The sequence below is a fragment of the Scyliorhinus canicula genome, chromosome 3, assembly GCF_902713615.1.
Source record: "Scyliorhinus canicula chromosome 3, sScyCan1.1, whole genome shotgun sequence".
In the NCBI taxonomy this organism is placed as follows: Eukaryota; Metazoa; Chordata; class Chondrichthyes; order Carcharhiniformes; family Scyliorhinidae; genus Scyliorhinus; species Scyliorhinus canicula.
This window is the reverse complement of record NC_052148.1, coordinates 172871832-172886575: the sequence shown is the minus strand read 5'-3', so window position 1 is coordinate 172886575 and position 14744 is coordinate 172871832. Positions and strand designations below refer to the sequence as shown.

Below are 14744 nucleotides of genomic sequence, written 5' to 3'. Positions count from 1 at the left end.
GACCAGCTGATCAGATCAGCTACATTTTCCTCCAAATCATTTATGTATACAACGAACAGCAAAGCACTGATCCCTGCGGAACACCACTACTCACAACCTTCCATTCAGAAAAGCACCTTTCCACTGCTACCGTCTGTCTTATATGATTGAGCCAGTTCTGTATCCATCTTGCCAGCTCACCTTTGATCCCGTGTGACTTCACATTTTGTACCAGTCTGCCATGAAGGACCTTGTCAAAGGCTTTCCTGCCCTTCCTTCATCAATCTTGGATACTTCCTCAAATAACGCGATCAAGTTAGTGAGACATGACCTCCCCTTCACAAAACCATGATGCCTATCGCTAATAAGTCAATTTGTTTCGAAATGCGAGTAAATCCTGTCACTAAGAATCCTCTCCAATATTTCCCTATCACTGACATAAGGCTCACCAGCCTATAACTTCCTGAATTATCCCTGCTACCCTTCTTAAACAAAGGAACAACATTGGTTATTCTCCAGTCCACTGGGACCTCACCTGTAGCGAATGAGGAAACAAAGATTTCTGTCAAGGCCCCAGCAATTTCCTTCCTTGCCTCCCTCAGTCTTCTGGGGTAGATCCCATCAGGCCCTGGGGACTGATCTACCTGAATGCTGCAAGAAGTCTTCCAACACCAGGTTAAAGTCCAACAGGTTTGTTTCAAAACACTAGCTTTCGGAACACTGCTCCTTCCTCAGATGAATGAAGAGGTATGTTCCAGAAACATATATATATATAGACAAAGTCAAAGATGCAAGTCAATGCTTTGAATGCAAGCATTTGCAGGTAATTAAGTCTTTAAAAATCCAGAGATTGGGGTAACCCCAGGTTAAAGAGGTGTGAATTGTCTCAAGCCAGGACAGTTGGTAGGATTTTGCAAGCCCAGGCCAGATGGTGGGGGATGAATGCAATGTGACATGAATCCAAGGTCCCGGTTGAGGCCGTACTCATGTGTGCGGAACTTGGCTATAAGTTTTTGCTCGGCAATTTTGCGTTGTTGTGCGTCCTGAAGGCAGACTTGGAGAAAGCTTACCCGGAGATCAGAGGCTGAATGCCCTTGACTGCTGAAGTGTCCCCTGACTGGAAGGGAACATTCCTGCCTGGCGATTGTTGCGCGATGTCCGTTCATCCATTGTCGCAACGTCTGCATGGTCTCGCCAATGTACCACGCTTCAGGACATCCTTTCCTGCAGCCTATGAGGTAGACAACATTGGCCGAGTCGCACAAGTATGTACGGTGTACCTGGTGGGTGGTGAAAACACCACCCACCAGGCACACGGTAGTGAAAACACCACCAGGGAGGCAACATACCATCCTGGAGTCTCTTTCACATCCACAGAAGGGCTATCTGTGCCCCAGACTATAGAGTCCCCAATAGCTATTGCTCTTCTGCGCTTTGACCCTCCCTGAACAACAGACCACAACAGTGGTGCCACTGCTCTGGCTGCTGCTATTGTTGTTTTCCCCTGATAGGCCGCTCCCCTCTCCAACAGTATCCAAAACACTATACCAGTTAGAGAGGAGGACTGTCACAGGGGATTCCTGTACTGACTGCCTGTCCGTTTTAGCGGTCACCCATCTATCTGCCTGCACCTTGGGTGTAACCATGTCTCTAAAACTCCTGTCTATGACGCTTTCCACCACCCGGAGGACTCTATGGGCTGTTCCCAGAGATGCAGGCCAAGACAAACATCAGCTGTTGCTGGAGGATCGCCAACTCAGTAAACAACGCTCTTTGGTCTGCCCAAAACCCATTGGTCTTCCAGTGCAAAGAGTTGGCTCTGATCGAGTGGCACAATCCAAAGGCCAGGGCAACATGCTGATGGATAATCTAAAGCTTGCGGCAGCTGCCACAGAGGCACAATGGGGAAAGGTCACTATCTTAAGACCGTTCAGCCATCATGAACTGAGGGAAGTGAAATTGTATAGAATCCCCTCTGGCCAAATGACTTGCATTGAATGTATACAATGAATATTACATGTATCACAATTGCATTGCAAAACATCAGAGCGGAACTTGAGTGATGTAGAAAACAAATACCTTTGCACCATTTGTAATGACCATTTTGAAGTGTCTGTTATGTTTCTTTGACTCTATTGAAGCAAAATAGAGTGCAACATAACATATGGAGCAGCCCGAATATTATTGCACTGTGTGTGATGGCCTTTTAGAAATGTTTGCAATGTTCTTCAGATATTTTACGAATAAAATATACTTTTACAAAAAAAAGGGGGGGAACTTGGAGGTATCATGCATTTACTGCCCTTGTCCTTTTAGCTTGTAGAGGCAGCAGTTTTGGAAGGTGCTGTGGAAAGAGCCTTGGTGGGGCATCACAGTGGTGCAGTGGTTAGCATTGCTGCCTCACGGCGCCGTGTTCCCAGGTTCGATCCCGGCTCTGGGTCACTGTCAGTGTGGAGTTTGCACATTCTCCCCGTGTTTGCCTGGGTTTCATTCCCACAACCCAAAGATGTGCAAGGTAGGTGGATTGATCACGCTAAAATTGCCCCTTAATTGGAAAATATGAATCGGTTACTCTAAATTTGTAAAAAATATAAAGAGCCTTGGTGAACTACTGCACTGTATGATGCATACACACTGCTGCCAACATTGGTGGTGAAGGGAGTAAATGTTTACGGTGAAGTAAGGGGTGAAAATCATACTTTCACAAAGAATCATCCAAAGAATCATCCAGACTCTCATAACTTTGACAAAGTCATCGAGACGTGAAATGTTAGATCCCTTCTCTCTCCACAGAGCTGTCAGATCTGCTAAGATTGTCCAGTATTTTCTGTTTTTGTTTCGGTGTGGAAATCATGCTGGCTGCTTTGTCTTGTGGGAGCTTATTGAATGTTAGTGGTTAGCACAGTTGCTTCACATTCCAGGGTCCCAAATTCAATTCCTGGCTTGGGTCACTGTCTGTGCGTAGTCTGCACGTTCTCCCCGTGTCTGCGTGGGTTTCCTCCGGGTGCTCCGGTTTCATCCCACAGTCCAAAGATGTGCAGGCTAGGTGGATAGGCCATGCTAAATTGCCCTTTGTGTCCAAGAAGGTTAAGTGGCGGTTACAAGGATAGGGTAGAGACGTGGGCTTGAGTAGGATGCTCTTTGTAAGGGCTGGTGCAGACTCGATGGGCCTCCTTCTGCTGCAGTGTAAATTCTATGAAGTGGAGAGTTTTCCGCAGCATCCCGGACTCGTGCCTCAGTGAAGAATGGTTCCACTCACCCCCTATTCGCTCTAACTTCCATTTTGCTTGGGTTATTTGATGCCATACTCGGTCAAATACTGCTATAATGGCCAGGCCAGCCACTCTCACATCAACAAATCTGATGGGCAAGATTTTCATGTTAGAGGCAGGTAGAGGGAGCTAAATGCTGAATTTGGGCCTGGCATTACCAAAAACGGGAAGTGGTGGCATTGTGGGGACCTGGGTTGAAATGCCGCCACAACAGATGGTGAAATTTGGATTCAATAAAAATATGGAATTAAAAAGTCTAAATGATGACCATGAAATCATTGCCGATTGTCATAAAAACCCATCTGGTTCACTAATGTCCTTTAGAGACGGAAATCTGTCATCCCTACCTGGTCTGGCCTACATGTAATAACAATAATAATAATCTTTATTGTCACAAATAGGCTTACATTAACACTGCAATGAAGTTACTGTGAAAAGCCCCGAGTCGCCACATTCCGGCGCCTGTTCGGGTACACAGAGGGAGAATTCAGAATGTCCAAATTACTTAACAGCACGTCTTTGGAGCTTGTGGGAGGAAACCGGAGCATCCGGAGGAAACCCACGCAGACACGGGGAGAACATGTAGACTCCACACAGACAGTGACCCAAGCCGGGAACCGAACCTGGGACCCTGGCTCTGCGAAGCAACAGTGAAAACCACTGTGCTACCATGCCTCCCAGACCCACAGCAATGTGGTTGACCCTTAACTGCCCTCTCAAGGGCAATTAGGGATGGGCAATAAATGCTGGCCCACGTCCCATGAACAAATAAAAAAAACAGTTCAGCTGTGGCACAGGGGCTGCAGAGTGCCATGACATACTGATTAAAAGGCCCACCTCAGTTCTCTGGGACTTCATCCCAACTCTTTTATTTATGGTTAGATCCTCTAGCCCTCACCACTCATTCTCCATACCAACCCATCTCAACCCATAACCCCCACCCACCCCCAGATGTTCCCTATGCCACCACATAGTTCCACCCATACCGAATAGCCCCTCAGACCCTCTATGTCAATCCATACTCCTCTACCCACCTCCATTTAGCCCCATGCACGCTCCATGCCAACTCATAGAACTTCCATGCCAATTCACCCAGTGTATGCTCTGTACAGAATAAACCCTGCAGTAACAATGGCATGTGTGAAAAAACTTCCTTTAGAAAACATTAGTGTTGTGATATCAGAAATATGAATCAACCAGGCCTTTAAAGTACCGATAGCATAAAATACAAGCACTTGACACCTATTTCTCTTTTGTAAATAAACACTGAACCATTGACAAAATAGAACAAAGAGAAAATGCTGTCAATCCGACAACACAACCTCTTGTGTGCACCTTTTTCAATAGACTAATGAATGACTGGGTTGTGCAACTATCAGCATAAAAAACATATATTGACTAAAATAACAAAAAATTAACAGGTTCCACAACATAAAATGCCATGTCATAACTCAGCTTCACATAGAATTGCAACCATCAACCAACCATGAACACAGTACACATATATGATTCAGCAAACTTTGAAGACAATTTTGCAAGATTTATACTTACTGGAACAACTTTGAATAGGTCCAGTCATAAATGTGAATAATCCAACTCTGTTTAGAATTGGGTTTCACAGAATTCCCACAGTGCAGGAGGAGACTCTTCAGACTATAGAGTCTGCATTTACCCTGTGAAAGAGCACCCAACCTAGGCCCACTCCCCCACCATAACCCCGCCTAACCCGCAAACATCCCTGGACAATAAGGGACAATTTTAACAAGGCCAATCCACCTAATCTACACATCATTAAACTGTTGGAGGAAACCGGAGCACACGCAGACACAGGGAGAGCATGCACACTCCAGACAGTCACCCAAGGCCGGAATTGAACCCAGGTCCCCGACGCTGTGAAGCAGCAGTGCTAACCATTGTTGCTTTCAACTAAATTTAGGTTCAACTAACCTGTCCAGAAGATGCCAGCAAGTTGAGTGTAGTGAGGAGCATCCAGCCTCTACCTGATTCTTCAATTTGATTAATCTCCAGAAATTGGACAATGGCACGACTAGCTGCCTCTATTGACAGAAAAGGAATCATAAATAGACAGAAATAACCACTGTAACAATAACAAGTTTGCTCAAGGGGCATCTGGAGTTTTGTATGAGAACTGCACGAAGGATGGTCCATCGATTGACAATCATAATAAAATACTTAACACAAAAAAGAAATGCTAATGTCACAAACTAACTCAATTGCATATTTGAGAAATAAACTGACCCATCCAAGCAATTTACTATACATAACATTCGGCATAAATTAGGCAAATAACTACTGTACAAGATTTTAAAGTAACATAGGAATAAAAATGTTCAGCCTTCATGGGAAAGAACAAATATGAAGATTTTTTCTGTTGTTATATTACAGCGTTGAACGACCAACGCGACCAGCTGTGCTCAGCAGATTCAATGAGGTTACATTTTTCTAAAAATCACAATCCCATCCATTTGTCCACATGCTTGGTGTTATGAGGTTAGGACAAAGTAAAAGGCAGATCTGAAACATTGCTCTTTTCCCTATTCCAACATGAAACATTTAAATGAAATGTCAAGAGCTAAATGACATGATGCACTGATCTGCATCAATGTGCGCGAGGGGATATGCGCGAGGGGATGTGCGCAAGGGCATGTGCGCGAGTGGTGTGTGGGGGGGCCTGTGTGTGCGCGTGGTGTGTGGGGACGCTGTGTATGGGGGGGGGGTGGGTTTGAAGGGTGGGGGACTGCAGGGCGGGTAAGTAGAGGCCTCCGGGACATTCGGTGGGTGATGGTTGGGGGTCCTAGAAGGAGGTGCTAAAAGGGGGCTTGTAGGGGCCTGAAGAGGGGGGCCCCTTAGCGGGATGTACTCATTTGGGGGGTGTGGGGTAGTGTCCATGTGTGTGACTTTGTCCCTGGGTGGGGTCTGTGTTGGACCCACAGCTCACTTAGAAATCGAGGCACTCTTTCAAAATAGCAGCCTGAAATCGGAGTTCAGCTCCCCAGTGCTAAAGAAAAATGTGGCCTAAACCAGTGGGAAACTCCCCAGGGCCCAAAATAGTGACTGAGTGTCATTGAAAAGTGGTGGGGAACTCGCCGGTAGAGCCGGCGGGAAACTCCCTGAAAAGCAAGCCGCAAACCTTTTGGGAGAATCTGGCGCTAGGTCTTGTCTAAATGTGCATGTCGAAAACATGATGGGACTTTTAAAAATATTTTTGGCATTTAGATAGTAATTTTTCAACTAACTTTAAAATACAACAGTTAATGGAAGTTTCAACAAAAGAAAAATATTCCCAAGTGCTTCACAGTATCATTATTTAAAAAACTGACACCAAGCCACAGATGGAGGTATCAGGAAAGATAGCCAAAACCTTGGTCAAAAAGGTAGATTTAATGGAGTGACTCAAAGGAGGAAAGAGCAAAAGAGGGAAACTTAAGGAAGACATTTCAGAGCTTAGGGCTTTGCCAGTTGAAGGGAGGGCATCAATAATGACGGAATTAAAGTGGAGATGTTCAAAAAACTAGATTTGGAAGGGCACCGAGATCTTGGAGGATTCTAAAGGTGGAACAGGTTACAGAGATAGGGAAAGGAATTAGATCATTTGAAAACAAGGTTGAGAATTTCAAAATTGAGGCAATTGTAGGCCAGAACCATGTCAGTCAGTGAACAGAAGGGAGATGAGTGAATAATCATTATGTACCAAGATAGTGGCCTGGTGGAAACATCTAGTTCTTGCAGAGTTCATTCTTGCAATCAGAATGACTTTTCAGTATGCAGAACTGTCCAATCATGATCTGCTATACACAATGTGCTGAAATCATACAGGACATTAAAAATAACTTTTGTTCATTCTTACAAATTCTACTGCATAATTGACCAGTACCAATAGTCTTAATAATAATAATATTTATGAATAATAATAATCTTTTTTGTCACAACTAGGCTTACATGAACACTGCAATGAAGTTACTGAGAAAAGCCCCTGGTCGCCACATTCCGATGCCTGTTCGTGTACAGGGACGGAGGGAGAATTCAGAATGTCCAAATTACCAAACATCATGTCTTTCGGAACATGTGAGAGGAAACCGGAGCACCCGGAGGAAATCCACGCAGACACAGGGAGAATGTTCAGATTCCATACAGACAGTAACCCAAGCCAGGAATCAAATATGGAACCCTGGTTGCTGGGAAGCAACAGTGCTAACCACTGTGCTACCGTGCTGCCTGAATTTAGCATGAAGTACAGAATGTTCCTCATCTATGAATACAGCAAACTTCTGAAATGTCTTGCAAAATTCTCCTAATATGCAATGCCTTATTTATCTCAGGGATTAACAACTATCATTATGTTGAGGTACTTCATGTGTAAGTGAGAATCAGGTGAAAGAAAAATAACTATGAGGGAGTAAAAAGAGAGAAATTGAAAATTGTGTGTGTATTGATGAACAGGGTGTTCCAAGCTAAGGCTTATTAGAATTTTGGCATGAAAGAGAAAATATAAAAAAGCTATTTAGTAGTTCAGGGTATTACTAATGTGAACTTGGCTTCGAGAAAGTTTTCAGCACAGTTGGAGGAGCAAAAGTATCAACTTGACATACAGCATTTGATGCACAGCTTCTTGCTCCTTTGTAGAGCTCTTTAATGTACAGTGTTCCATATACCAAATCATGCTAAAAAAACAATAAACTTTTTAACGTCTTCAGTTCCAGGCCTGGGCGAAGGAGGATTTCTCAGCATGTTTATGCATATTTGACATGCCAGTCTGCTGTGGCTTGCCAGGCTATGACCCAGGAAACATTCAGCCTGGAAGTCTACTCCATTGGCATGACTGTAGGTATTACCAATATCTCAGTCTAATTCTGCTCCACTTCAACATGAGATGCAGCGGGACTATTAGATTGTCAACCCAGGAACAATTAAAATAGGTTGAATGCAAGTACCTGTGTTGTGCATGGCACATTAAAACGGATTAGCAATTAAGTTATACATTGTAGGTATTATATTAGTTCAGGAAATAGTTAAGAATTCAGTGCATGTATAAGTTCGGAAGATTTGAAACATTAGCATTTTACTGCAGATGAGTTAATGAATTACTGAAGCCGATACTTGCGGTTACGTGAGATCTAATTAGTGTTCCTTTCCAACCAATATAAAATATTGGTATGTTACCTTCCATCCATCTAGAAGGTGAGAAGTGGGGATGCTTGCTGATGATTAGAGTCATAGATGTTTACAGCATGGTAACAGGCCCCCAGGCTCTATACCCATATCCCCCTATACCCACCCTGCCCATGTAACTGTCTAATTGTTTTTTAAAGGAAACAATTGTACCTGCCTCTGCCACTGTCTCTAGCAGCCCGTTCCGGATGCTCACAACCCTCTGTGTGAAGAAATTTCCCCTCTGGTCTCTCTTGTATCTCTCCCCTCTCACCTTAAACCTATGCCCTGTAATTCTAGACTCGTCTACCTTTGGAAAACCCAGCTATGTAATGAAAGTTTTTTGGGGCTTCGAATCCCTCCACGCTAATAAGATCCGTCTCCGGGCTACCAAGGAGGCAAAGATCAAAACGTCAGCCTCTCTTGCCCCCTGGACTCCCGGATCTTCGGACACTCCCAAAATCACCACCTCTGGACTCGGAGCCACCCTCATTTTGAGCACCATGGACATGACATCCGCAATTCCCTGCCAGTATTCCCAAAGCTTTGGACATGCCCAAAACATATGGACATGGTTTGCTGGCCCTCCCGCACACCTCACACACTTGTCCTCTATCCCAAAAAACTTGCTCATCCAGGCCACCGTCATGTGTGCCCGGTGAACCAGGTATTGAATTGTATCAGGCTGAGCCTGGCACATGATGAGGATGTGTTGACTCTGTTCAGAGCATCCTCCAACAGACCCGCCTCTACTGCGCTCCCAGCTCATCTTCCTATTTACGCTTTAGATCACCTATCTGAGTTTCCTCCCACTCTACGAGTTCTTTATACATATCAGAAACCTTCCCCTCCCCCACCCCCGTTTTAGAAACTACCTTGTCTTGTATCCCCTGTGATGGTAGAAGCGGAAAGGTCACAACCTGTCTTCGCACAAAATCCCTTATCTGCAGATATCGAAACCCATTCCCTCCCGGCAATTCAAACACCTCCTCCAAATCCTCTAAACATGGAAAGCCCCCATCAATAAATAGATTCCCCAGCCTCCTCCTACCCCCGGCTTCGCTCCAGCAGCACTTTATTTACTCACAGGGTTTTACCCGCCCACACAAAACCAAAGATCACCCTATTCATCCACTTAAAAAAGGCCTTTGGTATGAAAATAGGGAGGCACAGGAAAACAAACAGAAACCTCGGGAGGACCGTCATTTTTACAGTTTGTACCCTCCCCACCAGTGACAGCAGGAGCATGTGTCACCTCCGACAATCCCTTCCTTTGCTCAACTAGCTGGGTCAAATGTAATTGATGTAACTGCTCCCATCCCCGTGCCACCTGAATTCCCAAATAACAGAAGCTTCCTCCCACCACTTTAAATGGCAGATCTCCCAGTCCCCTCTCCTGTCCCCTTGCCTGGATCACAAAAAACTCACTTTTATTCATATTCAATTTGTAGCCCGAGAACCAGCCAAATTCCCCTAAGATCCGCATAATCTCCGCCATTCCCCTTAACGGGTCAGAAATGTAGGAGTAGGTCGTCTGCGTATAATGAGACCGTGTTCCATCCCACCCGGACTAGCTTCTATCAGTCCTTTGATGCTCTCAGCACCATCGCCAATGGCTCTATGGCCAAGGTAAACAACAGTGGGGAGAAAGGGCATCCTTGCCTTGTCCCTCGGTGCAATTTAAAGTAGTCCGAACTCAGCCTATTCGTCCGCACACTCGCCACCGGTGCCTAGTATAGCAACCAAACCCAGTCAATAAAGCCCTGCCCAAACGCAAATCATCCCAGGACCTCCCACAGATAATTTCATTCCACCCAGTCGAAGGCCTTTTCTGCATCCATAGCGACCACTACCTCCGCCTCCCACCCTCGCAGGGCATCATGATCAGATTTAGGAACCTTCTAATGTTGGCCATTAGCTGCCTGCCTTTAACAAACCCCATCTGGTTCCCCTATCACCTCGGGACACAGTCCTCTATCCTTGAGTCCAGAATTTTGGCCAGCAATTTGACATCGACAATCAGTAGGGAGATTGATTTGTATGACCCACATTGCTCTGGGTTCAATGACCGTATTGAAGCTCACCATGATATACCAAGACTCTGAGTCAGCCCACTATATTCCCTACCACAAATGACACCAGCTTATTGACCAGGATCGCAATCCACCCTAGTTTTAGAGTCTAGCCCGAGTGAAATACCTGCCCGACCCACCTCTTCCTCAGCCTAGTCAGATCCACTATCCTCAGGTGTGTCTCTTGTAGCATTGCCTTCAACATCCTCAAATGTGCGAACATGTGCACCTCTTGACCGGCCCATTCAGCGCTCTCACGTTCCATGTGATCAGCCTAGGCTGAGAGGGGGGGGGGGGGAAGACCCCCCCCCCCCCCCTCCTTTTGATCAGCCAACACCCTTCTTAGGCCAGCCTCCAGCTCGCATCCCGCACTTCCTCAGGCCCACCCTTGGGCGCCCACCGTCCTCAACCTCCCATTTATCTCCCAATGCTAGTCCCTCCTGTCAGCAGAACAAATACCCCCCCCCCCCCCCCCCCAACCTCACTAACAAAACAACAATCGCAACCCCCGATATCAAACTAGTCACCTGCTCGCCCCCCACTGTGCTTCTGTGAGCTAGGCCGCCCAGCTAGTCTGGTAGCCCCCGCCCATGGTGCCAAGCATCCTACCCCCTAATGTTCTCCCTCCCCCCCCGTTCGCACATACATGTGCAAAACATCACAATCCCCAACAGACACAAAGAAGAAACTACCACCCACCATCCCCCCACAAGAACAAAGTTAACCCGCACACAAAACTGAGTAACTTCCAAAAATATTTGGTACAAAAACACTACATAAACAGCTCAAAAAGAAAATAAATTCAGCAGCACAGGCACAGAATTACTCGCCCCCAAGTACAATGTCCTCAATCACCTGCCAGTCTCCTGTCCTTGACAAAGTTCATCACCTCATTCGGCGATCCAAAATAATGTTCTTGGCCCTCGTACGTTACCCACAAACGAGCTGGGTACTGCATGCCGAACTTCACCCCCTTCTTGAAGAGGGCCGATTTAACCTTGTTAAAGCTCGCTCTTCTTTTGGCCAGTTCCAGACCCAAGACCTGGTAAATATGCAGCTCGCTGTCCTCCCATTTGCAGCTCCTCGTCTGCCTGTCCCACCTCAAGATTCCTTATCCAGGAACCGGTGCATTCGCACCACCATCGCCCTTGGTGACTCATTAATCCGCGGCTTCCTCACAAGCGCTCTATGCACTCTGTCCACTCCCAGGGGTCGAGGAAACGCGCCTTCGCTAAACAGCTTCTCAAACATATGCGCCACGTATGCCCCTGTGTCCGATCCCTCGGTGCTCTCCGGGAGCCCAACGATCCTCAAATTCTGCCTGTGCGACTTGTTCTCCAATCCTCCACCTTCTCCTGCAGCCTTTTCATCAGATCCATCTCCATTGCCATCGCGGTCAGCTGGTCCTTGTGCTCAGCCACCTTCTGAATCGCCAGTCCCTGGGATTCCAACCATTGCTCCGCCCTATCAATCCCGTCTTAAATCCGGTCCAGGTACTCCTGTCTTTGCTTGACGAAGCTCTCCTGAAGAATTTCAACAGCTGCTCCCTTAACTACTGGGCTGGCTATTCCAGCTCCTGAGCCTCCGCCATGTTTTCCTGTGCTACAGGATTCACTTTCCTCTTTTCCCAACAATCTCTTCTTTGCAGACCACCTCTGGTCCACGACTCCATAAATTGGTGGGGGATTCCTCTTCTCTGCCTCACCAGTCTCCAATTTTACCGGTGGTCAAATCTCCCATAAATCGGGGAGAAAAAGTCCCAAAAGTCCACTACGAGCGGGAGCTACCAATTAAGCAACCTCTCACTCCATGGCCGCCACCGGAAGTAGAAATTTGTCTATCTTGATGTGCTTTAATACCTCCAGCACCTCCTTCTCTGGAATATGTACACTCCTCAAGGCATCACTTTTTATTTCCCCAATTTCCCTAACATTCATGCCTTTCTCAACAGTAAATACTAATGAGAAATATTCATCCCATCCCTTATGGACCCGCACATAGATGACCCTGTTTATACTTAAGATGCTTTACCCTCTCCCTAGTCACTCTTTTGCCCTTTATGTATCATTAAAAGCTCTTTGTATTTTCCTTTGCCTTATCTGCCAAGACTATCCCATGTCCCCTTTTTGCCCTCCTGACTTCTCTCTGACTCTACTCCGACAGCCCTATAACTCTTTAAGGGATCCACTTGATCCAAGCCTCCTTCTTCCTTATGACCATGGCCTCAATATCCTGGGTCATCCAAGGTTCCCTACTTCTATCAGCCTTGCCCTTCACTCTAAGAGGAATATGCTCACTCTGAACCCTAATTATCACCTTTTTGAAAGACTCTCACTTACCAGCTGTCCCTTTGCCTATAAACAGGCTCCACCATTCAACTTCTCAAAGTTCCCGCCTAATACCATCAAAATTGGCCTTGCCCCAATTTAGAATTTTAACTTTTGGGTGAGAACTATCATTCTCCATAGCTTTCTTAAATCTAATGGAATTTTGGTCATTGGTCCTAGAGTGATCCCTCACTAACACTTCCGTCACCTTATTCCCCAAGAGGTCAAGTTTTGCCCGCTCTCTAGTTGGGCCATCCACATATTGAATGAGAAATTCTTCCCGAATACACTCAACAAATTTCTCTCCATCCAAACCCCTAGTGCTATGGCTGTCCCAGTTAATGTTGGGAAAGTTAAAGCCCCCTACTATTACCACCCTATTTTTCCGGCAGCTATCTGTAATCTCCTTACATATTTGCTTCTCGATTTCCCGCTGACTGTTTGGGTGCCTATAGTACAGTCCTGTCAAAGTGTTCTCACCCTTCTTATTTTTTAGCTCTACCCATATAGACTCAAGTGGGCGAACCCTTGGATATATCCTCTCTCTGTACTGCTGTGAAATTGTCCCGAATCAAAAACCCAACTCCCCCTCCTCTCCTAGTCTATCTTTCCTATAGCATCTATACCACGGAACATTGAGCTGCCAGCCCTGCTCCATCTATAACCATGTTTCAGTAATAGCTATAATATCCCAGTCCCATGCACCTATCCATGCCCCGAGTTCATCTGCCTTGCCCGTTAGGTCTCTTGCATTGAAATAAAAGCAGTTCTCTGCCTTCCAGTTTTCTCCTTACTGGCTTTTGTTTCTATCCCTTGTTTCTATGCACCATGTTGAGCAACATTCGTGACTCCTCAGATCCATGTCCAAATGCAACAAGACCTGAGCAATATCCGGGCTTGGGCTGACAAATAGCAAGTAACATTCATGCCATAAGTGCGCGGCAATGACCATCTCCAACAAGAGAGAATCTAACCATCACATTACCGTTCAATGGTATTATCATTGCTGAATTCCCCACTATTAACATCTAAACATAAAAATGGTGTGGCTACAAGAGCAGATCAGAGGCTAGAAATCCCACAGCAAGTAGCCCACCTCCTAACTCTCCAAAGCCTGTCTACAAACTACAAGGCACAGTCACAGTGTGATGGAATACACGCCACTTGCCTGGATGAATGCAACTCCAACAGCATCACGGGTGGCACAGTAGCACAGTGGTTAGTACTGTTGCTTCACAGCTGCAGGGTCCCAGTTTTGATTCCCCGGCTTGAGTCACTGTCTGTGTGGAGTCTGCACATTCTCCGTGTCTGTGAGAGTTTCCTCCGGGTGCTCCGGTTTCCTCCCACACGTGCCGAAAGATGTGCTGTTAGGTAATGTGGACATTCTGAATTCTCCCTCTGTGTACTTGAACAGGCGCCGGAATTTGGCGACTCAGGACATTTCACAGTAACTTCATTGCAGTGTTAACGCAAGCCTACTTGCGACACTAATAAAGATTATTATTCCTATTATTATTAAGCTTGAGTGGACAAAGGAGCCTGCTTGATTGGCATCACCTCCACAAACATTCACTCCGTCCATCACTGACACTTAGTAGGAACAGTGTTTGCCCTTTACAAGATGCACTGCAGGATCTCACCAAAGCTCTTTAGTCAACACCTCTGAACCCATGACTACTACTATGTTAAAGGACAAGGGCAGCACACAAGGCATTCCAAGCCGTTCATCATCTTGACTTGGAAATATATTGTTGTTCCTGCACTGTTGCTAGGTCATAATCCTGGAACTCCTTCTGCACTGTGGTATATCACATGTGCATAGTGGTTAAAGAAGGCAGCTCACCACCATCTCTTCAAGGGCAATTAGAGATGGGAAATATCTGCCGTCGAGACAGCGAAGCCCGCATCCATTGACTTAATAAAAG

General features: G+C 46.0%; 1 protein-coding gene across 2 annotated transcripts in view; it reads right to left on the bottom strand.

Moving 5' to 3' along the window:
- Positions 1 to 14744, bottom strand: part of wdfy3 (WD repeat and FYVE domain containing 3) — a 490874-nt gene that overhangs the window by 335854 nt on the left and 140276 nt on the right. For both annotated transcript variants that reach the window (XM_038791772.1, XM_038791773.1), the window contains exon 4: positions 5199 to 5308. In XM_038791772.1, the coding sequence (XP_038647700.1) occupies positions 5199 to 5308 (110 nt within the window). The remainder of the gene's footprint in view (positions 1 to 5198; positions 5309 to 14744) is intronic.